General features: G+C 49.0%; 2 protein-coding genes across 10 annotated transcripts in view; both read right to left on the reverse strand.

The window, feature by feature from the left end:
* LOC111844470 (disheveled-associated activator of morphogenesis 1-like) overlaps positions 1-17814 on the reverse strand; it is a 62449-nt gene extending 44635 nt beyond the window's left edge. For 3 of the 6 annotated variants that reach the window (XM_023812966.2, XM_023812970.2, XM_023812965.2), the window contains exon 1: positions 17639-17814. The gene's annotated coding sequence lies outside the window, so the exon portion shown is untranslated. Of the gene's footprint in view, positions 1-137; positions 277-7554; positions 7741-10113; positions 10200-17638 lie in introns of those variants that run through there. The other 3 variants (XM_023812968.2, XM_023812967.2, XM_023812969.2) reach the window with 3 other exon arrangements.
* A 2342-nt stretch (positions 17815-20156) lies between these two features.
* LOC111844382 (apoptosis-stimulating of p53 protein 1-like) overlaps positions 20157-27971 on the reverse strand; it is a 34041-nt gene continuing 26226 nt past the window's right edge. For all 4 annotated transcript variants that reach the window (XM_072702791.1, XM_023812812.2, XM_072702792.1 and 1 more), the window contains 6 exons: positions 27275-27903; positions 26152-26289; positions 24379-24512; positions 24128-24294; positions 23059-23258; positions 20157-22007 (listed from right to left, as the gene is read on the reverse strand). In XM_072702791.1, coding sequence (XP_072558892.1) covers positions 21966-22007; positions 23059-23258; positions 24128-24294; positions 24379-24512; positions 26152-26289; positions 27275-27903 — 1310 coding nt within the window. In that variant the 3' untranslated portion in view covers positions 20157-21965. The remainder of the gene's footprint in view (positions 22008-23058; positions 23259-24127; positions 24295-24378; positions 24513-26151; positions 26290-27274; positions 27904-27971) is intronic.

Raw genomic sequence — 27971 nt, forward strand, 5'->3', positions numbered from 1 at the left:
GATGTTGTGTAAACCCATGGCTGGGAATAAAATAATTACAGCGGTCAGTGGTTAGAATTAGGATTGAGAAACACCACGCTATAGTATTCTTAATTATCACCGTAACATTTTGTAACAATGCATGAAGTACCACGTACCTGTCCAGACCTTACGTACGGGGGAAACGTTTCTTTCTGCTGTGTTTGTCACCCCATCAGCTATGGGACCGGATACCGGGGGGAAAAAACGGCATTTAGCGTCTCTAAACAGGCAGAGCGGTCCAAAACGGTTACGTGACCAAAGCGACGGGCGGCGCAGTGCCACCAAAACGGCGACGTGACAGGGCGGCGGCGCGCGAGAAAAAATAAATACAGGTGTCCAGATATGAAACATTTCCCGGAGAGCCGCAGGCTAGGGGAAGGGGCCGTACCACGGAGAGCCTGTCACTCAGCGTGGTCATTTGCCCTGTGGCGGTGAGGAACCGGTTCTTGCTCGGCATCCGGACGACAAAACGCGTCATTCCCTTCTAATTTACACTGGGGTGACTGTCGGCGTATCGTGCCTGCATCCTTTAACGGAGCCATTCTGGACAGTCATTTCAAGGAAAAATCAGATTTATAAAAGCGTCTGAACACTACTGCCAACTAAGAACTATGTTATTATAATATAATAATATAAACTTACATCAGGAGAAAATCAATCCCAACTGCTTTAGAACACCAGCCCAAATGCCAAAAAAAATCCACAATAATTTTTTTTGGAAGCATCCAAAGTGAATAGCAAACCTAATATCTCCTGCTTCATTTCATTCTTTATAAACCTTAAACAAAACAGGCAAATCTTTCAATAAGAACTGCACCTGTTTCCCAAAAACAATGAATAACTCTGGCTCAGAAAGATGTCATTATATAAAGATGTCATTATATCAAGTCCTCAGCTAGAACCTGTCGTGTGCTTTACCTTGCATGATCCACACAGTGGATGCTTTAATTTAGCATGTCAGCCGCATAGGGCAGATTCTGAAGGTAATTTAAGGCCACTGGCTCCTGCATGGGGGCAGAGCAGAGCAGCCCTCACCCCAGAGCCCCCCCACCCGGTCTGTGGCCCCAGACCCACCAGGGACATGAGGACTCTCCACACACCATGGCTCCTCTTCACTAAACTGCGGTTGTGAGGAGCACCACTGCACCACTGCATACAGTGTCACGGCGTCCGTGCTGCTGCTGATCAAGGCAGAGCTCTGACGCGGCCGGGAGGCCTCTGCCGGGAATCAGCCCCCTGCTCCCCCACGCCGAAGGCATGACTTCCTGAAGATCGCTGAGGGCTCCACAATTTATAAAAGAGCAGGGAAAGCAGAGAACAGCCAGGCACCTGCTGCTCAGACGTCAGCCTCTTTTCAGGATTCAGAGCACTGCAGCCCAGGCTCCTGAATAGAAGCTGGAGATCTACAATCCCGATCTCTGATGATCTGCCAGGAGCATCTGAAACCTCACCACCCTGAAGTCTCCACTTACAGCTGAGGAGAAGCCAGACTGGAAGGTTCCTGTGCGGAACATGGAACATGAAACACAGTGGAGACAGGAGGCCATTCTGACATCATGTTAGCTTCACAGAGACAGAAAAAAGTCAGAACATCATCACTATCTTTTCTTAATTTCAGTGTAAATTCTTGGACAAAATACATTGTGTGCACAAGTGTGTATATTACAATGATAAAGACACACATGCAGTACATACAGACCGGCACCCGGACACAACGACCCACAGAACCTCCACTTTCACAACCATCACTCTGGAGTCACCATCATAACAGAGTTCACTCCATCCTCCATGGAGAGAGGAAACATTTCTCTCTCAGCCAGATTTGACTGTTAGACTTTATCATCCCCCTGAATGAATTTTGCGCAGCCCGCTGAGCCTCACGAAGCAGCAAAGCTGGCAAATATCACACTGTGGCAGAAACGCTGCATCACAGAACCTCCACAAGAACAAGATGAACCATCAGGAACTACCAGGATCCAATTACTCTACCTCTGACGGGAGGGAACGGGGACCAAACCTCCGGCGGGAGGGAACGGGGCGAAACCTCTGTTGGGAGGGAACGGGGCGAAACCTCAATATGCCTTAAGCTGACAGCTACCTAAGACCCTCAAAAAGCCCACAGAATAGCCCCAACCACAGATTACTATGGAAACCTTCCCTTTACACAGGTTTACTGAGGGTGTGTGTGTGTGTTCGTGTGTGTGTGTGTGTGTGGGGAGGTTTACATAGATCACATTTGGGGACCAAAATGTCCCCAAAGTGCGGTAAAACCTGAAACTTCCTTCCTTTTAGGGACATTTTTTCAGGTCCCCAATTGGATAACCTCAATTTTATAAAAATCTTTTGAATGTAATCAAAAACGTAGAAAAAAAAGTCTTGTATTTTGGTTGGTTACTTATGGTTCAGGTTAAGGCTGTGTAGGGGTTAAGGGTGTCATGACTGGGATTTAGGTTTTTCCCCATGGAAGTGAATGGATGGTCCCTATTTAGGTAGGTACGTGCATGTGTGTGTCTGTCTGTCTGTCTCGAAGAAGAGCATGATGGGATATGCAAAAAGGAACATTCCAGTGTAGCTGTACTGCGCCCCGATTGGCCCTTTTGGACACAGCAGAGCAGCTGTGGCAGTGGCTGTTTCAAGAGGCTTTTCACCACGGGGGACCAGACCAGAGCCTTCTCCCAAACCCAAGGTGTGGAGCAGCCTTTTGTGAATCCTGTTCATTTGTGATGCTAATTTACACATCATGTGGGCTGCCCCCACACCTTATCATGCTAATCTTTGGCTAATGTGGGCTTTCAGCACTCAGTCATGTTAATGTAGGCCCATTATACTCCTGTCCCATTCAGAGAATCGTCCCGGTTCTGCTGTAGAGGAACACCATTCAAAAACAGGCACCAGAACCTCACCACAGACATGACAAGGAACATTTAAAGCATAATTATACTGAAGTGGCATCAAAACCGACAGGAGAACCAGCAAATGTCAGTTGCCTCCATTAAGCAATGACATGACCCTCCCCTGAAAGGTATCGCCCCCCCTCCTTGGTGAGCGAGTCTGGATCTCCGAGCAGGATGGCAGGATCAGGCCGCACTGCCTACAGTCCCGTCCGCTTCCACGGCCTGCGTTTGCTCATGGCAGGAACCCGATGTAAGCAGGATGGCCAGGCACTGTTTACCTTCCAGTTCAGGACATCACTGACTTTACTGCTCTTCAGTCCAAAGAGAGATTGACAACACAGAGTAAGTCGTTTTCTAAGTTTCACATTTCCCTAAATGTCAAAATAACACAAAACCTATCATCAGCACTTCTAAAATGTGACAGAGAAATTAAATATGGCTACGGATCGGGACTATAGAGCACAAAGGTCCCCAGAGTTCACCTGTCACCAACGACCTTCGTAAAAGCATGCAAGGCCGTGATGACATGCACCATGATATGTACCACGATATGTACCATGTTTAGTACACAATGAAAAGGTGGGTCCTAGGCACCAAACAGTGGACCCCCCTCCAAAGCCTGCGGGGAACCAGCACGGGGCAGCCACCTCGCACAGCAGCTGGGGGCCCCGGGGGGGGGAAGGGGTCTGTCCTCTGGCACAGATGGGATGATATCACCACAATATCAGCAAACCAGCAGAGGGAAGCCTGGAGGAGCAGGAGCCGAACCTTCATCCAGTGCCGTGACTCAGGACTTCAAAGGGAAATCTCTGATGGGTTTAGCTCAGCTTAAGGTCACCACACATCTTCCCTACAATACTTTTTTAAATAGTGGTATTTACTTGAGCACAGCTTGTATATTTTCAAACAAAATCAACAACAACGACCACCTCCACCACCACCACCTCCTATTCCACCTCCTCCAGGCTGCTCCTGCCTGTGTTTACTGGGATGAGCTCCAAACTCCCACAGCTCTACACTGGATAAGCTGGTTTGGAGGATGGATGGATGGATGGTTGGATAATGCAATTTTATGCAATCAGTTTCTGATGGTGAGTCAGAGGCAGCCACAGTGACAACAATGAGCAATGCAAGTCTCCCTCACATACACACACGCACACACATACACACACGCACACAAAGAGCATCTTTAGAACCAGCAGTTCACCTAAATGGCACATTTGAGACGGCCGCTTCTCACTGAGTAATTACCGTGTAAACAGGTTCAGTGAGTTTGCGGCAGAAAGAATGGGATTAAAATCAGATGCCCTCCGCAGCATTAAAGGTACCATTTCACTAAAGCTCAGATAAGAGGCCATAACTGATGACACAGGCACTTGTGAGGAAAATGAGATCCATAAGGGTGATGCCGTCGGAGATGAGAACACTTCACAAGATCAGACACTCCAGAAGCCCATTTCCAGAAGGGAAGCAGCCTGAGGGCTGGGTGCTGAGCCCTGCGATCTGCAGGTGTGAAATATAACCCACCGCAGCAGACATGACGGCCAATCCCAGCCCAGGCCAATCCCAGCCCAGGGCCCCGAAAGCAACATTTCACAACAAGTCACCGGTTCACCTTCTTCGGCTTTTCAGAAATTTCATCAGAAACTCGTGGTACGACTTAGCAACGGTCGTCTAGAACGGAGTAAACATGATTGTTAACATATAGGACAATTTCAAGGGCGCTCACAAATTTCCATCATATAAAAGAAATTCTGTACTTTTATGATCATTCCTTTGTTTCTCGTGTGTCTGTCTGTTTTGCTCTACCAAACGTCATTTCAGTCAAATCTCCCCATTTAACGTTAAACCTCACAGCAGGAATAATCACCCCTATCCTGTTCCCTAAAAAGTGCTGTTCATAACAGTGGAATGATCTGATATGTTCTCCATTAATTTCATATTTCACTGCTGATGTCCAGGTTTAAAGTCAAAGTAAAATTTATGATTTTTTCTTCCGGCCTCAAAGATCGGTATCACTAACGTCTCCCACAAGGCTCTCCAGCGTGCAGGCCTGCAAAGCAGCAAGCCTGCCCCCCCCTCCCACCCTCCTTTCTTCAGGCTTTCCTTCTGCTGCCCCCCCCCGCCGCCCCGCAGCACCTGGATCATGTCAGGTGATGCCTCAGCCTGTGCTGTAACCGAATCCCTGGTCTCCATAGAGACAAGTATCGCAGGGTGACAACACACGAGTGACGTCAGGAAGGGAGAGGGAAGTAAAAAGGACGGGACACGGTAATTCACCGCAGCCGCTTAGGCTGGGGGAGGCCAAGCTGAGAGAGATATCAGAGACGCGTCTCTCTCTGCGCCATGACGGCTCCCTCCACATTTATGCATGACTTATGCTTATTAAGAAGCTCCACTCCTGGATTTCGCCCAAACTGAACTGCAGCTTCGGTCTTCTTCACTCTTGAAAATGCTTGTCCGTCTCCCCAACTCCACAGAAAATGTCACTACACTTAGCAGTCCTGTTAATAATTCAGCAAGTGTCTATACATGTTAAACATGGTGTGTCCAGCAAAACCATCTATGTTTACATGCCGACGGCCACATTTTAATACTCATACGCATCGCGTGTTTTTCCTCCTGTTTCATCCTCGTTTTGCAAAGTGCACTGAGCTGCATGTCTGTGCGAAAGGCGTCATATGAGTTTAATAGCTATTATAAGAGCTGAGAGATATATTGGTAAAATATCAGTTTTGTTGCAGTTTTACTGAGCAGTTTTGAAAAAGGCATCTTGATATATAAGCGATTTGATGATCTCTCATTGAAGCTGGTCATCCCAGAGCTCTGGGTGCCCAAACTCTGCTTCAAAACGCTCCTCCTGTGCTCAGACACTGACCCAAAGCAGTCAAGATGGGAAACGGGGGGTGGGGGAGGACGTGGCCCCCTGCATGACCTACAGGTAGAAGCAAGAAACAGACAGACGACGGCCTGCAGGTCAGAAGCTGCAGTAAGATAGATTTTGGTCATTATCATTTCCATACGTTTACAAGGTTTATTTGACCCTAGAGGGGGCAGAGAGCACTCTGTACACAGAGCCGGGCGGGAGCCGGGGGGGGGGGGGGGGGGGGGGAGCCAGTGCCGGGGGGGGGAGGGGGCGGGGAGCCAGAGTAAGTACAGATCAGCCGGCCTGTAGCATGTTAAGCAGCATGTTCTGAACACCACACCTGCATGTGGTCTGTTATGTAGAGAAAGATGATTAATATTTAATTAATCACAACAAAAAGCCTGTAGGCGTATCCTGACCTGCACCAGGGTGCCACCCTGAGACCAGGCAGACAGGAGAATCCCCATCCTAACCAGGTGCTGCCAGTTGCCATGGATACACAGTCCCACGATGCAGAGGGGACAGTGAACATGGCAGAGACTTGCAGGCCGCAGCATGCAGCAGCAGTGACGCGAGTCTGGCTCCCTGCTCTTCAGTGGCATGCTGACCCCACTGGGAAGATCCCTTATTCTGATCCTGCTTTTTCCACAGGCACCGGTTGCCAGGGGATTCGCAGCCCGCGCTGCGGCTGCTGGGGCAACGGCGCGTGTGGAAGATGGGTCTAATCCCATGGCTGAACCTCCTCCCCCATCTCAGGTCCGGAAGAGGGGAGACCCTCCCCCCTCCACGTGCCCGCTGCTTCTCTAACACCTCCCCACGTGCCCAGTGTCTCACTGACACCCCCCTCCACGCGTCTGCCGGCTCTCTGACCAGCCCCTCCCCCCGGTGCCCGCCGGCTCTCTGACCAGCCCCTCCCCCCGGTGCCCGCCGGCTCTCTGACCAGCCCCTCCCCCCGGTGCCCGCCGGCTCTCTGACCAGCCCCTCCCCCCTGGTGCCCGCTGGCTTGTTTGCAGCTCCCCCTGCCAGGCCGCTGCATTCCTGGACGGCACAGTGTGCGCTAAAGCCAGCCCAAAACAATGCGTGTTCATTCACACGGACGCGAGTCAATGGCAGCGGAGCATCTACTTTGGCCAGCTGGAGGTGGGGGCCCCAGTTTATTTACTGTCCACAAACTGCAGGCGGCTTCCTGCCAGACCATTACAGAGCGCGGAGGCCTCGACCCCGCGGCCACGTCGCCCGCTGAGCCGAAGCGGTTCGAGTCCCCTGCAGTATCACAAGCAGCAGGGCCCCTTGGACACGGCTGGGGAAACCCCACACCCACATCCTTCAGGCCCATTCAGCTTCAGCTTCCTTCAGCTTCCCTCTGGACCTTTTCCCTGTTCAGTCTCATCACCAGGACAGAGATGTCATCCACGCTTCCTGCTTTTAGCATCTTCTAGCCTTAAACTCAGGAAAGCCCTGCGACGGGCAGCACAGCATTCTGCAATCGCTCCACAAGCAGGCTGTTCCATTAGCCACATGCTAAAACACAGTCACTAATCAGTAAGGGGGGTGACACCTATTAACGAGCCAGACCGTCCCAGGAAGACGTCGAGGTGTGGGTGGGTGCAGCACTTGCATCAGACACGTTCCAGACTGCACTCCCTACCGAGCTGTGCGTGTGTGACATCACTCCAGCACAGCGGGAACATGGCGATGGCGTTTCCCCTATAGTCAGCGATGGGGAGCCTCTCATCAGGCTTAAACCCACTAACCAACCTCTTAGCTGTTTACCTCATGTCTTCTCAAAGTCTTTCTGCAGAAAACACACCGGTGGTCAGCAGAACTCCCTCCAAGCACGTGTGTCACATGACCAGGGCCACCGACACCAGGGTCACACTGCGCGTGATTTACTCCAGGAAGAAAGGAGACGCAGAGCGGGGAGATCCAGGCAGGAGCAGCTGAAGCCCGCGGAGGTGCCTGCAGGAACACACAGCTGAGTACCATGTGGTAATGTACGTACTCCAGGGCAGGGAGATACTCCACGCTTCAGACTGCATAGCTACACATTTAGTAATGAGAAATAAATGTAACAATGTATTTCACAAAGTCAGTCCTTCCAACTTCAGCGGCCAAAAATGATCTGATGATGATTATTGTGGTCATTCACCATTTCCCCCCTTTTTAATAACAAACTAAGAAGTGTGTCACTAACTCTAAATGCAGTGTAATTATTAACCACAACTAGGAAAAGCGTATTTATACCTTAATTATGTCGTTTTTGCTCTTCCAGTACATCATACAATAAGGTCTTTTAACGACCAGGACCGGGTGGAACTCCAATAGGGCATATTGGCAATTAGCAGCTACCGATTTATAGTCAATGGATACATTATTGTGTATGCAAAAACGTGACGTCATCGACGTCTCCCGAAACACGCAGCTCTTAAAAACACTCATTGCATAAGAGTGGAGCGGTCGTGCTCACGCCTGACTCCAACGCGGACACATACTGTAAGAAATTGTGCACAAAATGTGGCTATGCAGGAATAAAGCCATATGGATGGATTGGTAGGAATAAAGCCGACTGAAGCGGCAAGCACGAATCCAAGAGTACCCGAGGTTTCATCAGGATATATATATATATATATATATATATATATATATATATATATATATATATATATATATAGTTGTATAAATATGTATATATATATATATACACTCACCTAAAGGATTATTAGGAACACCATACTAATACGGTGTTTGACCCCCTTTCGCCTTCAGAACTGCCTTAATTCTACGTGGCATTGATTCAACAAGGTGCTGAAAGCATTCTTTAGAAATGTTGGCCCATATTGATAGGATAGCATCTTGCAGTTGATGGAGATTTGTGGGATGCACATCCAGGGCACGAAGCTCCCGTTCCACCACATCCCAAAGATGCTCTATTGGGTTGAGATCTGGTGACTGTGGGGGCCATTTTAGTACAGTGAACTCATTGTCATGTTCAAGAAACCAATTTGAAATGATTCGAGCTTTGTGACATGGTGCATTATCCTGCTGGAAGTAGCCATCAGAGGATGGGTACATGGTGGTCATAAAGGGATGGACATGGTCAGAAACAATGCTCAGGTAGGCCGTGGCATTTAAACGATGCCCAATTGGCACTAAGGGGCCTAAAGTGTGCCAAGAAAACATCCCCCACACCATTACACCACCACCACCAGCCTGCACAGTGGTAACAAGGCATGATGGATCCATGTTCTCATTCTGTTTACGCCAAATTCTGACTCTACCATTTGAATGTCTCAACAGAAATCGAGACTCATCAGACCAGGCAACATTTTTCCAGTCTTCAACTGTCCAATTTTGGTGAGCTCATGCAAATTGTAGCCTCTTTTTCCTATTTGTAGTGGAGATGAGTGGTACCCGGTGGGGTCTTCTGCTGTTCTAGCCCATCCGCCTCAATGTTGTGCGTGTTGTGGCTTCACAAATGCTTTGCTGCATACAGTACCTCGTTTGTAACGAGTGGTTATTTCAGTCAAAGTTGCTCTTCTATCAGCTTGAATCAGTCGGCCCATTCTCCTCTGACCTCTAGCATCAACAAGGCATTTTCGCCCACAGGACTGCCGCATACTGGATGTTTTTCCCTTTGCACACCATTCTTTGTAAACCCTAGAAATGGTTGTGCGTGAAAATCCCAGTAACTGAGCAGATTGTGAAATACTCAGACCGGCCCATCTGGCACCAACAACCATGCCACGCTCAAAATTGCTTAAATCACCTTTCTTTCCCATTCTGACATTCAGTTTGGAGTTCAGGAGATTGTCTTGACCAGGACCACACCCCTAAATGCATTGAAGCAACTGCCATGTGACTGGTTGATTAGATAGTTGCATTAATGAGAAATTGAACAGGTGTTCCTAATAATCCTTTAGGTGAGTGTATATAGTTGTATAAATAAATATATATATATATATATATAGTTGTATAAATATATATATATATACACACCATATATATATATATATATATATATATATATATATATATATATAGTAACATTATAATGAAACCCGCAGAATTGGTTTAATGCTGGTTTAAAGTCACTATAATTTACTATTTCATTTTAACCATCGCGTATATGTCAAATATTTTAAGTTATTATTACTAACGTTACTTGAATATCTTTCAATTAAATTACAAAGTTATAATTTTCGCTAAGTATAGTTAACTACACAACAGACATCTTTGGGACCTCGTTGATACGTAGGCTTTAGATCAGATAATCTGATAATTAATTTCCCAAGAGAATGAAAGTAACGCTTAATACGGGGGATAAAACCTTACTTTTGAAGTCGCTCCATCCTGTAAGCGAAGCCCAAACTCATTGACACCAGCGCTATACAATTCGACGGCTGCAGGTGACATCATCCCATCAGTTGTGTCACAGCCAATAACCAGGAGGGTCTGCTGGGAAATATAGTTTTACTCCATGAACGTTTGCGTACTACAAAGCAAAAGCTTGTTTTCCGGAATTGGAAGGCTCTTAAGTGCAGCACCGTGCCTCAGGAGTAGCACTGTTGCCTCGCATCTACGGGGTTGCTGCATGGATTTTTAAGGCTTCCCTCCTGGTCGGGTTTCCTTCTGCGGTCCGAAGACATGCAGCTAACCTAAGCAGAGCTCATAGCTATATGCTATGGGATTACAGTCGCAGTCTTGTGCGCTGGGTAGGTTCTGTGACCCTGATCAGCATAAGCAGTTAGAACATTAATGGAAGGCTTTTAATTCAATAGCCTTTTAAATAAATAATTTAAGTTTCCAGTTGCAGCTCGGTGACTAAGTGGTCAGCATTGTAACCCCAAACCTATTTCTTTGCCTGTGTTTGAGCGTCTTGTATATTCTCCAGGGCTGTTGGGCTTACTCTGAGTGCTCTCCAAGAACGTGGTCTAGGTGAATCGGTATCCCTGTGTTGCAATCAGTGCACAATTATGTGCGTGATTAAGGCGCTTTCACAGCTCGGGAACTTTTCTCTGGAACCGGAACTTTTTTCTGGAACCTGGGACTTCCATTGTGTTCACACCTCAGGAAATCGGCCCAAAGGCAGTTCCCGAACCGTTTTTTCCAGTTCCCGAACCCTTTTTCCAGTTCCCGAACCCTTTTTCCAGTTCCTGAACCATTTTTTTCCAGTTCCCGAAGCCTTTTTCCAGTACCTACACCAGACTCGGTAATTTCAGTTCGAACACGAACTACTGGGGAAGCGCTTACAGCCATAGCGTACTGATTGGTTGACTCTTACAGCCACAGCCTGCTGATTGGCTGCTGATAGATTTTACCACAAGCACCGGTGTTAACTTGGAAATGACGATGCAGGGAAAGAGCAAAAATTGGAGCAGATGGAATTATTTTTATACCTTTTAAATTGCGATTAATGCATCGATTAATACATTTAGATTGATCCCTTAGTAACTAACAAAACGTCTTGTTTATCCTCCACTGTTTTGGCATGCGGTGATGGATTGGCATCCTGCCCTGGGTGTTCCCCGATTTGGGTCCCGTGATTCCTGGGTGAGCCTCTAGTCTAACGTAGAATGTTGCACTGTTTCCTCCTCTCTTTGACAGATGCCATTCTCGTCTTTGATTTAAAATACCGAACCAAGCATACAGTAAGTGGTCTAAACTGAGAGCTAAGTCTAGAAGAGGTGAATAACGAGGAGTAATGGATTTCAAAACAATCCCAGTGTCTTAAGAAGCTTTTTCAGAAGAGGGATGTTGCTGCTGCCTCGCATGCATCTCTCAAATTTGCTAAACTTGCTGTTAACATCAGAACAACCGAAAACAGAAGATGTATCTTGACCCTATTTTCTTTTGTGTTATATCGTTCATCAGGCACCTCTGACGTGAAGTTTAAACATTCCGTGGATTCTGGAAAAGGTCTGACCCAACTTCTTTCAAGATTGTTATCAAGTTAAATCATTCTCATTTGTTCCAAAAATTTCCCAGCAATGAAATTTCCCAGCACTGCCTACAGTCCATTGTGCAGTCAGACTTATCGCCATCCAGTCCAAATTAGGGAATAGATTTTTTAAGCCTTATCATATCTTGCGTATTTGCTGGCTTGAGTAGACTGTGGGTGAGATTTGAGACAAACCCCAACTCTGGAAATCTGAACTTTTAAAATCCTTTGTATGCATTTAAAAAAAGTCCCCACCTGCAAACATTTGCCAGGTATGACAGCTGGGCCACCAGTTCCGAACTGCAGTGGCCCTATTCTTACATTTCAGATACATTTACACTGATGTACAAATTTAGCTTATTCACCATTAAATGACTGTAACATAAATGCGATTAGCATTAGGTATGTCTACAAACCAGAATAGTTTTGGCTTCGGCGTATGGTCATGATGAAATGAATAAAACTCATAAAACTACATGTGAAGTGTTTTGAGGCCAGTTTAATCTGGCCAGCGCCAGGCTACATGCATGATGCATGTGGACACTGTCAACATTTACTGCACATTTAGCTGAACCCTTTACACAGCTGGACATTTTAATGAAAAACTCCAGGTGAAGTGCTTTGCATATCTGAAAAATAGCAGGACCATCCTTGACCTGATCCAGAAATCTGCAGGCCACATGTGCACATCCTTAACTGTCGCTGTACCGACAGAAAAGGCACAGTGATGGAGATAAAGGTCTCTGCATTGCCTTACCAGGAGTGCTTTGAAAGGAAACTATTACTGACCAATCAGAAAGGACTAAATGCAGATGTAAGGTTTATCGTTTGCAAAAGACGAAGAATTCGTTAGCGGAAAAATGTGATTCGCTCACTGTGAAATTAGAAGGAAGTAAGACTTGGAGCTTTCAATGGTAAGTAGACATGCCTGCAGTGCACCTGAAGTCCTCTCTTCAGTCTGCAGTGCCCCTAAAGTCCTCTCTTCAGCCTGCAGTGCCCCTGAAGTCCTCTCTTCAGTCTGCAGTGCCCTTGAAGTCCTCTCTTCAGCCTGCAGTGCCCCTAAATTCTTCTCTTCGGCCTGCAGTGCCCCTGAAGTCCTCTCTTCGGTCTGCAGTGCCCCTGAAGTCCTCTCTTCGGCCTGCAGTGCCCCTGAAGTCCTCTCTTCGGCCTGCAGTGCCCCTGAAGTCCTCTTCAGCCTGCAGAGCCCCTGAAGTCCTCTCTTCAGTCTGCAGTGCCTCTGGTGTCCTCTCTTCAGTTGTAACAGGTATATAAAGGGTAAGTTACTGCGCTGGGGCTAGACAGACACTCTGACAAATGTGATTCATTACTTCCACTCCAACACTCTGCTAATTAGCATTACCTTTGCCATTCACTTAAAAAACATATGGCGGAACTGTGAGCCGTCCGAGGCCAGGCGCCCGCTGACTAAACCAGCCACCTTAAAACACTGCAATTTAAACTCCATCAGAGGCTCTAACCTCCCCCTGATGAGGTCACAGCGCTGCCTTTGAAGGTAAGTGGCTCCATCACTCGCAGCTGCTTTCCTGCTCTGACACAAATTATTCAGTTGTCTTACTGTGACATACATAGTGCGCAATTTTAAGCCCTTATTTTATGAATTGATGTGTCCAGCTATTTAGTAGCAAACTTAGTTACTGTATTGTGCCTTTTGCTCACGTGGGTTTCCTTAGGATTGCCTTGTAGCTGTTGATGGGGCAAGCAAGGGTATGAAACTCCCATGGTTAGGGTTACAGTGTTCTGTCAGTTGCCAATAGGTCCCTTTTTTATTGGTTCTCATAGGATGAGACCAGGAAGTAACTGACAGCACACGCCCTCCATGAATTTCGAAACCCTTTTTCCCTTATGCTTCCTTTTAGCCTCTAGGCTGAGGCGGCGTTCCGGAGCCGAGAGCAGGAAGCACAGGACATAAGGAGGAGGGACACGTCCCACACACAGCGCACAGCGCACAGCAAACAGCACACAGCACACAGCACATAGCACACAGCACACAGCACACAGCGCACAGCGCACAGCACACAGCAAACAGCACACAGCAAACAGCACACAGCACACAGCAAACAGCACACAGCACACAGCAAACAGCAAACAGCAAACAGCACACAGCACACAGCAAACAGCGCATAGCACACAGCGCATAGCGCACAGCGCACAGCGCACAGCGCACAGCGCACAGCACACAGCAAACAGCACACAGCACATAGCACACAGCAAACAGCACACAGCACACAGCACACAGCAAACAGCACATAGCACACAGCACACAGCACACAGCCAGAAACGCTCATCTTTGGAGGGTACGAAGATAAAAAAAAAAGAAGGTATGGGACAAAAACAGGAAGATAAAGCAAATACCACATCCACAGCGTTAAGGTCAGGTTGAGCCCCGGAGACGTGAGCCGAGAAACAAATAGGTACGCAGTCCATGCATAATCAGAGATGGGTTCTGATGTCGAATGCATAAGGCTGCAGCCTTGGATTGTGCAGTATCGTCATCAGAAAGAATACACATTAACATTTAAAAAAAATGTAAGAAGAAATTTAAACCATCTCCTGAATGAACAAAAAAAAGCTGCAGAAATGACCACTGATGCTGTGGGGGGAGGGGTGCTGCGCTACAGAGGTGCAGCGGGAAACAGGTCAGACAAGCTGCGCGATTCCTCCGCCCATCACTGCGGCTCCGCCACTGACAAAAAGCCACAAATCACTGGTCTAGAAAGGCAGCGGTTTGGTTGTAATCTTAAGCGCTGAAGTGTGTCCCGTCCTGCACCCAGCCGTGACTCGGACGGGCACCAGGTGGTGAGCAAATGTGTTGTAGGTATTGCTCACGACAACAACGCTGGTGCATCAGAACGTTACAGAAATCAGTAAATAGCCATCTGTATGAATGGATTACACAAGAGGAAGAGGACACAGACATCCATGTTGGCTAAGACAACACATCTATCCACCCATGTTCTATAACTGTTTATTGACCACATAACAAAAAAACACATCTGCTAATTAGCATGTGACCAGCTATGAGATGGCAACTGTGAGTAACGTATCGAATCGGGGAGAATGGGCCTCTCGGCGCGACGCTCCGGCCGCACGCTGGGGACTCGCCACTGCAGAGGGACCCGGCAAGCGGCGTATCGAATCGGGGAGAATGGGCCTCTCGGCGTGACGCTCCGGCCGCACGCTGGGGACTCGCCACTGCAGAGGGACCCGGCAAGCGGCGTATCGAATCGGGAAGAATCGGCCTCTCGGCGCGTCACTCCGGCCGCGCGCTGGGGACTCGCCACTGAAGAGGGACCCGGCAAGCGGCGTATCGAATCGGGGAGAATGGGCCTCTCGGCGCGACGCTCCGGCCGCACGCTGGGGACTCGCCACTGCAGAGGGACCCGCCAAATCGAAGCAGCCACCAGTGATGGGTGCAGATGTGAGCAGATGGGAGTGAAGGTCAGTCGGCACTCTGTGGGGGGTGGGTACCACCCCCATGAGCAGAGATCTCAGATGTGCTCATTAGTGTGTAGAGGGATGTTGTCATGGATATCATTAATAAACCATCACTGCATATAGCCTATTATGCTCTACGCCTGTTATTAAATGTGACCTACATCCTTTTTTTTAACCTGCCGTCTTGCATACATCACTGCCAGATTCCGCTTGTATGCTCTGCATGAACAGTTGTGTTCAAAAAGCACCTTGTTTATTAAAACTTTGTTTATTGCATTGCATTCCCTTATGACTGGTCTCAGCAATCTTCACCGACTCTGCAGCCAAAAGGCAGATTAAAAGCAGGACTGCTGTGCTGGCCATTTCTTAAGTTTCTCAAAGACAAATCTAATGGAGACTCTCTCATTTTTAAAGGAGACTACAGGTGACTTTGGTCAGCTAATCCTAGACCCTGTTGAGAGGTTCTGAATACGCTTGTCGTGTTCCTCAGTTATAACTCTGCTTGAGTGTTATCCCTTATGACTGCAGAAACTGTGTCAGGCTGACCTATATTCTAACTCCTTCAAATTAGTCCAGAGTAGAACCAAAGAAATAAAACCGACTGAGTCAGTGTAGCTCATCCTGCTTTAAGCTCACAGATATGGACAGTATTTGCTGAAACCTTCCCGCATCACCTCTCCAAACGGGCCAAGCTCACATACGCATTGGCTTTTTATGCAAACTTGTCTTATTTTTTGATGATCTATTCCTAAAATACTCACAAAGGAAGAACTTTGAAAACCAGGATTCACTGCGTGTTATCGCTGATGGCTGCGGACAGGGTGGATGCGCCCGACGCAGTGTGCTAAGATGGGGGAGGGGCAGATGATGTGTTACTGCTTCTTAGTCACAAACGATAGCCGGTGGCGCCGCCCTTACTAACGCAACAGGACCCTACAGGAACATCGGCGTGGCGGCGCCCGTGAGCTTTAAGCGGCGGCCGCTAAACGCGTCACTCCGTTGCCATCGGCGACACATGAGTCCGGGCTACACAACCCACAGACCCCCAAAACCAGTCTGGCCATTCAGATTGCAATAATTAACGCTAAGGTTAGGACTTAGTGATCTCACGTCAGTTTTTAAGGGAGAACTTAACAAGACAGGGGACCAGGTGGAATCCATCCTAAGGTAAACGGAGCCTCGCACGCACACGCAGGGGGCAGCCGGCAGGCCCCTGACCCGGTATGAAGACCCATCTGCAGCCTGCCTTGCGCGCGGGGCTGGCAGCTGGGCCGGGGGCCAACATTACTGTCTGGGGGGAAGCAAAGTGCCTCTGCGTATAATCAGCTCAAATATGAGATCCAAAATAACAGACACGTTTTATGTATATACATGCCGCATACCGAACTGCATACCGAATATGCCAGCAAGCTGTACGGACACGTCGTGTTATTAAAACAGTTTTATTCGTGAAATAAAAATTAAACAAATTCCTGCATTTCTTTTAAAACAGATAATGGGGAACGGGCAACCGTACAACTCTCCAAATTAACCACCGTCAGTAAAATTTAACATGCATGGGTTTAAATTCATTTTAAAGTGAGTGAAATAATCCCACGCGCGGCCAAACGAACAAAATGTACTTGAGAGAAATACGGTACTTGTGGGAAAAAAATAAGACCTCCTTCCACATTAATGCGTACCGCGACCGCAGCAGCCACAACACAAAGCAAATGCAACTGAAATCGACAACTGTACTTTAAGACAATTGTATTATGCATATGTAAACAGATTAATATACTCATTTAGCACCGGTAGTAACATATATAGTGACTTAAGTGTCAGTGTGACATTTTGCATTTGTTTGCATACACTAATTCCCTCATGCAAAACCCAAGGCAGTTTGATACTGGATGTTTACAACTTTGCTCGAAAGCAGGAGTTACAATATTTCACATTTCCTTGTCTACTGCTCCAACTCCACGTCGCTGGCCGTCATCACTCACGACAGGGACGGAGAGCCTGTACCCGACAGTATACCGGCGTTTTGCGGCTCGGCTACGAGACAGCCATAAAACGGGCATTGATCCATCGAGAAACAGTGGTGTCCAGGTACACATTCAGCCAGCCGACTTCGGTGGCCGCTCTGCCGCTGTCCGGCCCCCAGCGACATCCTACCATTCCGTGCAGTCAGTGTCTCTCTCAGCGCCACTCATACGTTTTGCCAAAATGAAATTACTTGAATATGAAGGCTAAAACGCTAGGTTGGCATATGTAATAAATAGGCTAATAAGTACATTGAATCGAAATCAATTTTACTATATAAACAAATATTGACAATTTCCCTAAGCAAACACTATTCTATAACCTTGAAAATGCATGTTCTGGATGTCAGTCTATATTAAACAGGGCCTATAAAAATAGGCAGCCGACTTTTCAGATTATTTCATTGAGAGAAAACGCAGTGGGTAAAAACGGCCTCACCTTTCGGTGCGTTACAGCGCTTCGTTAATCATGGAGCCGGATCCCGATCTTCTGCGTGATATGATGCGCTGACTGGCGCCGTCTCTTATCTCGCGGCGGGGCTGCTCACGCGCCACGCTGGCACGCGTCATGTGCCCCCCTGCAGCCATTATCAGTCGGTGGTCCGGCCTGCGCATCTGTTCCCCCACATAGCAACACTTCGCCCTTGTTTAGTGCTCAGATATTGAGTTGCCCATTCATTTCAGATTCCTTAACCTGCATGGTATTTGGATATCCGAACCTTATTACTGTTATACCATAGCTAATTTGCCTACAAATAATTTTAGGATATTTTTATTAATATTGATCACCTGTGACTACAGACTAAGACGATTAGAATGTTACTGGTTTATCCACTTTTTCCGACGAATAGAAAAATGTTTTTTTCTTACAGAATACAGTCTACCTTACAGAATACCACCAGCATAGTGTATAATAGCATGATGTTTCGTTTGTCACGACTGCTAAAAAGTAAAGTCAATAATATAGTTGTTTTACGGAAGCAGGGTTATTTGTGGGTGATTGTGGAGCCCGAGGAGCTACAGCTGTTTCCCGTCACTTTATAGGCTATAGGAACTTAATACGTATTATTTAACTCATGGCGATTAAACAGTTCCCCCCCACCCCCGAACCAGTACCCCATTCAGGTCGAAACTATTACATCAGAACACAAACATAAATGCATAATGACATAATATACTTGTAACACTACATAGGTGTCCAAAACAAAAGCGTTGTAACAATATTTTTGGTTAATGCAGTAATTAGACATCTGAGCATGGCTCCTGGATAATTAATACAACATTTAAAGCGAAGACTTTCGGTGAGACCAGATGTGCCAAAACAGAATGTGTCCCACATGTTTTTGTCTTTATATTTCTTAGACAAAATGTGATTCTTGTATAGCGCGCTGTCAAGATCTAAATCTGTATCTTTACACTTACGCTGTTTTGCATTTTAATTTAAAGGACTCCCTGTAGATATTTACGAGGTATCGTTAGCTTCTTACCGAAAAACAGAAACAGACGTTCAAATTACCAGGACGAAAAAAAAAGTAAACACAATTAAAACCAATCGTTTTAGTAGCCTAAGCAAGGTTTCACCACGGGTATCACAGTGATCGAAGAATCCAGTGGGCTGAGAAGTAACAATATTCTAGATCAGTTACTATGTACTTATGCTGAATGTACAATTCTGAACTAAATTATTATGTAACTTACCGGAATAGCGTTATTTCATTAACCATGTAATGATAAAGCTTTCCTAATAAACAAATTAGATTCGAATAACTTGATAGAATTTACAATTACTGGCACGTGGGGTCCCGGCGGAACCTCTCAATGTGAGTTAAGGTCCACAAGCATTTTCCATACTTTCCGTCTTCGGCTTCGTTATTTCCAGCTGCTATGCGTTACGTCGATGTGGGCCCCTGGCCCGTTGTTGTGATGATTGTCTTCCGTTTTCACTGCACACTTTCCCGAACATCAAGGTATTTTCCAATAAATTGATGTTCACATAATATAGTCCTTCAACTAAGCATAATAACCCTTTTCTACACCGGTCCAAACCTCAGACATAAGCAAACCTGATTAATATCTTACTGAAGCAAACAAAACCATTTTTATGAAAAAAATCTGCTAACCGACTTTACTTTCCCACTGTTACATACCTTGTTATAAATAGTTTACAGACGTCATTAATAACACAAAATAATGAAGGGATTATGGCCAAACTCTGACAGAAAGGTGGTGACTAGGAGGTAAGCTGCTCGCCTAGAAACACGGCTCAGAAAGCCGCTGCTTCGTTTGCTGGGAAATACGGCCTCAGAAACTCGGTGCATCGGTTGTTGCACAAAAATGAGTCGCAGTCACAACTTTTAAAAAGGGAAAAAGAGCGCTACTGCCCTCTGCTGTCAGTAATCAACATTACAATCAGGTGGCTTCCAAACCTCTATGCGTACTCAGCCATTCCAGATGCGCGCGGTGTACTTCACTGCCGACACCCGGCCATGTGCTCCCGTGTGTCAGCAGAGCATAGTTCCTCCATACTTCATACAACATTTAAAGGGAAGCTAAAGTTGGCTAACACGAAAGGTTTGGATCTGCTGCTGTGAAGCACAGGACACCAGGCATAAAATGTCTGTGATGATAGTAGTGTTACAGTAATAATCATTATGACGCGGCGCTGGGCCGCAGGTGGCAGTTGCTTTATCCCTCCAGGGTTGGATGTTTGAATGCTGTCCTCACTGCACATGTGCACTTTGCATGTTCTTGCTGTATTGTACTGCAGGCGGGGGTATGCCGGCCCTCACCGACAGCTCCACCACACTCATTATCACCTTCCTCAGTGTCCCCCACACATGAACACAGACACATACACAGTGAGCACGGTACACACACACACACACACACACACACACACAAACACAGACACGCACACACACTCCACCTCACACAGCAAAGAGTCCGCTTGCATGTCATGCCAGGGCACTGTTTTATTGTGCACAGTATTTACAGAACAGAACAAGCTCCAAACATCAGTCTTTCACCTCAGTCACTCCCCCAGCAGAGTCATGTGACCTCTTACAGGTCATGTGACCTCTCCACCGCATACACTGTCGCTCTCCCTGAAGGGCGGCACCGCAGGGGAGGGGGGGGACATTGTACAGATCCTGAGTGAAAAGTAAATGGCTGTGGCATTGAGGGGGCAGATTCAGGTCTCTGCATTGGACGCGGTTCCATCTGGTGTGATGTCCTGCTCCTGACCGTGACCCTGTGACCCCGTGACCCCAATCCCTGATTGTGGCTTTTTGAACCACATGGATATTTCCTCAGGACTCGCCCTCGACCTCCCCCTCAGATTGCTCAACACCCCCCAACCAAATCCCTCACTAATCCAAAGAGCTGCCATCCGGCGAAATTGAAAACAGGAAAGCCCAGTGACCCATGCTCATGCTGAAGGAGATCAAATGTCACCTGGAGTAGAGCGCCACCTAGGGCTGCCTGCGTGTGCCTTTCCCTTTCATGGGGCCTTTCCCTTCCCAATCTTGAAATGAAGAAATAAAACCGCAAATGTACAAAATAAAAAAGGCGCAACATGAGCAAAGGGAGCCCTGAGTGGAACTGCTGCCCATTTTGCCCGTCCTCATCTGCGCTGGCGAAAGAGGAGCCTGTTACCCCTGAGGGTGATGACAGTTGGGGACTGGGCACGGTCAGGGAATGGTCAGGGCAGGACCAGGGCACGGTCAGGGCAGGACCAGGGAACGGTCAGGGGAGGACCAGGGCACGGTCAGGGGAGGACCAGGGCACGGTCAGGGGAGGACCAGGGCACGGTCAGGGCAGAACTAGGGAACGGTCAGGGCAGGAACAGGGCACGGTCAGGGAATGTTCAGGGGAAGACCAGGGCACGGTCAGGGCAGGAACAGGGCATGGTCAGGGCAGGCCTAGGGTATGGTCAGGGCAGGACCAGGGAACAGTCAGGGCAGGACCAGGGCACGGTCAGGGCAGAACTAGGGAACGGTCAGGGCAGGAACAGGGCACGGTCAGGGCAGAACTAGGGAACGGTCAGGGCAGGACCAGGGAACGGTCAGGGCAGGACCAGGGCACGGTCAGGGCAGGACCAGGGCACGGTCAGGGCAGAACTAGGGAACGGTCAGGGCAGAACTAGGGAACGGTCAGGGCAGGAACAGGGCACGGTCAGGGAACGTTCAGGGGAAGACCAGGGCACGGTCAGGGCAGGAACAGGGCATGGTCAGGGCAGGCCTAGGGTATGGTCAGAGCAGGAACAGGGCACGATTAGGGAACGGTCAGGGCAGGAACAGGGCACGATTAGGGAACGGTCAGGGCAGGAACAGGGCACGATTAGGGAACGGTCAGGGCAGGAACAGGGCATGGTCAGGGAACGGTCAGGGCACGATCAGGGCATGGTCAGGGCAGGAACAGGGCATGGTCAGGGCAGGTCTAGGGCACGGTCAGGGCAGGAACAGGGCACGGTCAGGGCAGGAACAGGGCACGATTAGGGAACGGTCAGGGCAGGAACAGGGCACGGTTAGGGAACGGTCAGGGCACGATCAGGGCATGGTCAGGGCAGGAACAGGGCATGGTCAGGACAGGGTCTCAGCACGGTGAGGGCAAGACCGGGGCACGGTCAAGGAACAGTCAGCACACGGTGAGGGCATTGTCAGAGAACAGTCAGGGCAGGAACAGGGCACGGTCAGGGCAGGAACAGGGCACAGGCAGTACCCAGCATTCCAGTCTTTCTCCAGGAGAAGGTGAGTGCCAACAGGGCCTCACGCCAAAGACCGTTGTCGAGGCTTTATCCTGGGGTACAGCTGCAGGGAGACAGATTGACATAAAAAACATTTACCCAAACTGTAGGGGATGCTGTTTGCATCTTACCTGTTACACCCCACAGTACCAATCATCCTGTCATGAAACTGACACAATAACACAAAACAGCCTCTCCTGTGGGCACCTTCATTAGAGACACTTCAGCTTTCAGTTTCTCAGTATCCATACAGCAACTGTGGGGTGGTGTAAGGCTCAGAGTGATAGGGCTCTGTGTCTGCATCCGGTAAGGGCATGGGTTTGAATCCCATCACCACTGGGCCTGGGCAAGGCCACTGACCCCCACTGCTCCGGAGGCTCTGCTGGCTGTCCCACTGACCCCAAAACGGAGAGCAAGCAGGAGTACAAAGGAGGACATAAGATAGAATCCCCACTGTACCTGGTACAAACAAATAATCCTGACTAAGTGAACTAAACATGACAGTAACAATGTAAATTCTACATGGATCAAATTCTTGTACGATTTTAAACCTTGTTGATTTTTAAATGCAAAGCACACAGAACTCCAGTACCCCTGTGATCAGAGGAAATCTGAGCACTAAGGCAAACTGCACATAAACAAGGACTTTCAGGGAAAGTTACATTAATTAGGCATCTGAATTGTCATGGGAAGACAGGTCACAGTTCTGTAAAACTGAAATTTGCTTGCCAACTTAAATGCAAAGTGAAAGGTGCACTGATGCGTATCTGACAGGACGTATGTTTATAATGTGCTGCTTGCTTCACTTGTACGTCATTTTGGACAGAAGTGTGTGCTAAATATGTTAAATGTAAATGTTCAATGCTGTGTATGAATACCTATCTCTCTCTATTGCTTACTGTTCAGTCAAAGAGACTCATCTACTCAAACACTTTCCTGAAAAATTTGCGGTACTCCGATTTATAAAAGTAAATAAAAAGCAAGTGTTTGGACCTTCAGATAAGACTAAATTCGAAATTCAAATGCTCATCATTTAAGTGGAGCCCCCAGTTGCCACACCCCCAAAGAAGCCCTGCCCACTATGGCACAGGCTCCGCCCTAAAGGCGGGGCTCACCCCCAGAAGGTTGCGGGGCACATAGCCCTCCTTGTCCTTCAGCCGCGCCCACCACCACTGCGTCTCACTGTCGTCTTTGCGCCGCAGGATGGTGATGGCATCGCCCTCGCGGAATGAGAGCTCGTCAGCGCTCTGAGCCTCGTAGTCCCACAGTGCGTACACTGCCCCCTTATTCATCACTCCCAGCTTCTCCTGCACGCCTGTGAAGGGGTCAAACCCGTGGGGGGGGGGACGTTACACAGAGGGGGATGACATCACAACACAGTGATCAGGGCAGAGGGATGTCGCGAGGAACATGGTGACCGCATTGAGGACAAAGACAACGATGCAGATGCAAGACCCCCATCCCCGGAGCTCCCTCTCTCTCCGTATCGGACCCCCGTCCCCGGAGCTCCCTCTCTCTCCGTATCGGACCCCCATCCCGGGAGCTCCCTCTCTCTCCCCCGTATCGGACCCCCATTCCCGGAGCTCCCTCTCTCTCCGTATCGGACCCCCATCCCCAGAGCTCCCTCTCTCTCCGTATCGGACCCCCATCCCCGGAGCTCCCTCTCTCTCCGTATCGGACCCCCATCCCGGGAGCTCCCTCTCTCTCTATATTGGACCCCTATCCCCGGAGCTCCCTCTCTCTCCGTATCGGACCCCCATCCCGGGAGCTCCCTCTCTCTCTATATTGGACCCCCATCCCCGGAGCTCCCTCTCTCTCCGTATCGGACCCCCATCCCCGGAGCTCCCTCTCTCTCCGTATCGGACCCCCATCCCGGGAGCTCCCTCTCTCTCCGTATCGGACCCCCATCCCCGGAGCTCCCTCTCTCTCCGTATCGGACCCCCATCCCGGGAGCTCCCTCTCTCTCCCCCGTATCGGACCCCCATCCCCGGAGCTCCCTCTCTCTCCGTATCGGACCCCCATCCCCGGAGCTCCCTCTCTCTCTGTATTGGACCCCCATCCCCGGAGCTCCCTCTCTCTCTCTCCGTATCGGACCCCCATTCGGACCCCCGTCCCCGGAGCTCCCTCTCTCTCACTCTCCCTCTCTCTCTCTCTATCAGACCCCTGTCCTCGACGCTCTCTCACCGTAGAGGAACTGTGAGCATTGAAGGTAGCCGTCCTCCATCTCTTCGCACTTGTCGGCGGCTGTCTCCACGTCGCTGATGGTGGTGGCGAAGACCGCGGCCCCCGACTCCACCAGCAGCTTGCAGAGCTGCACGCTGTTGCAGGAGGCGGCGCAGTGCAGTGGCGTCCTGGAGGGGGCGACACAGAGTGTGGTGGGCAGGGTCAGGGTCAGGGTCAGGGTCGCATGGGGGGTGGGTCGCACGCATGCTCACCAGCCGTCGCTGTCGGCGGCATTGACGTTGACGCCGAAGTCTAGCAGGAACTTGACGATGTGGTGGTGACCGGCGCAGACGGCGTTGTGCAGGGGCGTGATGCCCTCGTCGTTCGGCTTGCTGGGGTTCTCCACCTGAGCAAAGGGATCAGTAGGACAGGCGTTCACTCTGCTACAGCCCACCGCAGCCATACTGAGGTCAGGAATCTGAACTTATTTAGGGCCGACTGAGATCTGACTGTTAACACCCACAGAGGAGTCTGTCACCAAAAACTGTTGCATATGAGTGCAAAGGAACAGAAGCCCATACACACTGAGTCATGACAGGAGGCCATTAATACCAGCTAACATTCTTCCCTTTTTATAACTTTATATACTCAGCAAAAAAAGAAACGTCCCTTTTTCAGGACTGTGTATTTCAACAATAATGTTGTAAAAATCCAAATAACTTTACAGATCTTAATTGTAAAGGGTTTAAACAATGTTTTGCATGCATGTTCAATTAACCATAATCAATTAATTAACATGCACATCCGAATATCACACCTGCGTGACATGTACAGGATGGCCACAACAACTGCCCGAGTCACACCAGGAACACACAAGCCCTCAGTCCAGCCTCTCTCAGCCTATTGCGGACAGTCTGAGCACTGATGGAGGGCTTGTGTGTTCCTGGTGTGACTCGGGCAGTTGTTGTGGCCATCCTGTACATGTCACGCAGGTGTGATATTCGGATGTGCATGTTAATTAATTGATTATGGTTATAACCTTTTGACCTTTTACTCTCCTACCTATTGTGCACTTTATAATCACTGATAGGTCTCAAGTTTTCAATCTACTTATATAGTGCAATAACTAATTCACTGTGAAACGTAGTGCAATAATTTTTCATACTATATATACATATACATATATATCACCCACTGAATATATTCGTGTATATATATTTATTGTTTGTACTTTGCTGCTTTTTGTTGCCATGCTGTCTTAACTACCTCTGTAAAGTGAAATGTCTGCATGTTGTATGTATGTTGTCTTGAGTGCACTTGTCCCTTATGTCCGCACACTGAGCCTTGGAGAAACGCAATTTCGTTCTGCCTGCATCCGTCTTTGTACTGTTGTATGGTGTGAATGACAATAAAGTTTCACTTCACTTCACTTCACTTCAATGCACCGCCTCCCTTCAGCCATAGCGGCAAGTAATTCGAGAAGGAAAAGTTTCATTGGTGCTTTTCAGTAATCCAGTGATCGTGACAGCTCTACTTCACACATCCATGCCAAAGCACTGGGGATAAAAAGTCATATTATTGGTTATTGATTAGTTACTGGGACTTTATCCCAATAGAAATGGGACCCAGCCTTTTATTTATATTTTACTTATAAAACCTGTAACATGTTTATAATTCATAAATGAATCTGGCCAGCAGATCGGTTTTTCATTTTCCACGGAATAAAGAATTACGTAATGTTATCCCTATAATAAGTGCTGCCAAGTTTCACTGCCAGCACTGCTGACATTGGACAGGAACTATAGTGAATGGGACAAAAATTTGGTTCCAGAAAAAGTTGTAGCGGCGTAAAAGTGCCTATAATCACCACCATCAATCACCATCAGGTACATAGATATGTGTGACCTGCTGCAAATGTAAAGGCTGATTTACACTTCTGTGGCCACCTACGGCAGATTCTACGCAGAAGTGTGAATCAGCCTTAAGTCTCTCTGAGCGCCGTCTGCCGCGTGTCCACGTGTGCTGGCCGAGCGGCAGGCTGACACCTCGTAGATGATCCTCTGTACCAGGTCAAACTCGCCCTCCAGCGAGGCGTCCAGCAGCAGGGCCAGCGGGTTGAACTGCACGCGCAGGCCACGGCCCGTCCGCTGCGAGTCTGGCTTCTTCAGGTTGGTACGTTTCTCCTGGAAGGGGGGGGAGGGTCACGTCAAAGCAGACGATGGGAGCCCTGCACCCGGGCCGGACCCAGAGGGCCCAACGCGTCAGAGAGACCAGCGGGCCCAACGCGTCAGAGAGACCAGCGGGCCCAACGCGTCAGAGAGACCAGCGGGCCCAACGCGTCAGAGAGACCAGAGGGCCCAACGCGTCAGAGAGACCAGCGGGTCCAACGCGTCAGAGAGACCAGAGGGCCCAACATGTTAGAAATTCCCAGTATGGACTCGTCACGGGGGGGTCATTTCCTTAGCATTGTCTGTTCCTTATTTTCCCATAAAAACGGACCATTAAATCCAGGTAGTACTACAAAACGTAATGAAGGTCACTGAAAAATAAATCATTAGCTCATTAACTTTATCAACATTTGTTGGGTAACTGGTTTTTAAAATTTTCTTTATCTTCCAGAAATAGAAATTTCAGAGTGTCATGGATATTGATATATGGCTACTTTGGGGAGATTAACTAGGGTTTCATAGACAGACCAAGGGGTTTCTCGGTTAGCTGGATTAACTTAAACTAGAAGTCATGCTCGTCCAATACGAGTTTAGATATGGAGCATTCCTATTGGACAAACATAAGTTCTAGCTTAGTTAACCCAGCTAACTGAGAAATCCTGCTTCAGGGACACCCCCTGGAATAGATAAGAAGTTTCCCCATAAAAATGATGTGACTGGTTCCTGAAATTCATAGGGAAGTTCTCGCCATTTGAGGGGTTTCTAAGAGCCAGTTACACTCACTTTATGTTTGTTTTTTTATTATTATGTAGTAGGTACTTTATAAAAGCCTTGTTATCTGGAAATAATCACAGTAAGAAACTCAAACCACGGGCAGCTAGCGGCGCTAAATCACACACACACATCACAATGATGCGGCGAGGTGGGGAGCTCGGGCTTTAATTAGGGCTGCTGTTAAATTAGCCCCCCCGCCCCCACCGGGGCAGCCCCCCCCACTCACCGCCAGCCGCCCCGCGCCGGCCTCCTCCAGCGGGCTGCTCTCTGCTGCCGTGCCCAGGGCGTCCGTCGGGCCTGCCGGGTTGTTGTTGCTGTCCTCGGAGGTGCGGCCGGCCGGGTCATCAGAAGAGGGTGCCGGCGGGCGGTTGTCGTTGGCATCGGACGATGGGGGGGGCGGCGGCTGGCCCGAGCCTGGGGCGGGGCCGGGGGGGTCGGGCAGGTTGCCGTTGTCAGCGTCGGCTAGAAGCCCTGTGGGGACGGTGGGCTGGTAGAACGTGGCCCCACCCTCAATGCCACCCGCCAGCGTGTTGAAGCGCTGGTACAGCAGTTTCTGGATGTTGGGCCCCCCGGGGCCCTCGGGCTCCGTGATGGAGCTGCGCTTCTTGAGGGGCCGCGGTGCATTGGCCAGCCGCCGGCGCAGTGCCTCCAGCTCGCCCTCACTCTGGTAGCGCAGTGGGGAGTGCGCCACCGGCGTCAGCTTGCTGGGGCTCAGCGGCCGGGGCAGGCTCTCCGCTGGGCTGCTCTCAGCATCGGACTCACCCCCCACCGGGCCCCTGGGCGCCGGAACGCCCCTGGTGTAGAGCAGCGGGGAGGACGGCAGGGAGCCAGGAGGCAACAGAGGCTTCCCGTACACTGGGGGGGAGGAGCAAGGAAGGAAAAAGGGAGAAGGGGAAGGGAAGGAGAGAAGGGGGAGGGAGGAG

This window comes from Paramormyrops kingsleyae, chromosome 19, assembly GCF_048594095.1.
Source record: "Paramormyrops kingsleyae isolate MSU_618 chromosome 19, PKINGS_0.4, whole genome shotgun sequence".
NCBI lineage: Eukaryota > Metazoa > Chordata > Actinopteri > Osteoglossiformes > Mormyridae > Paramormyrops > Paramormyrops kingsleyae.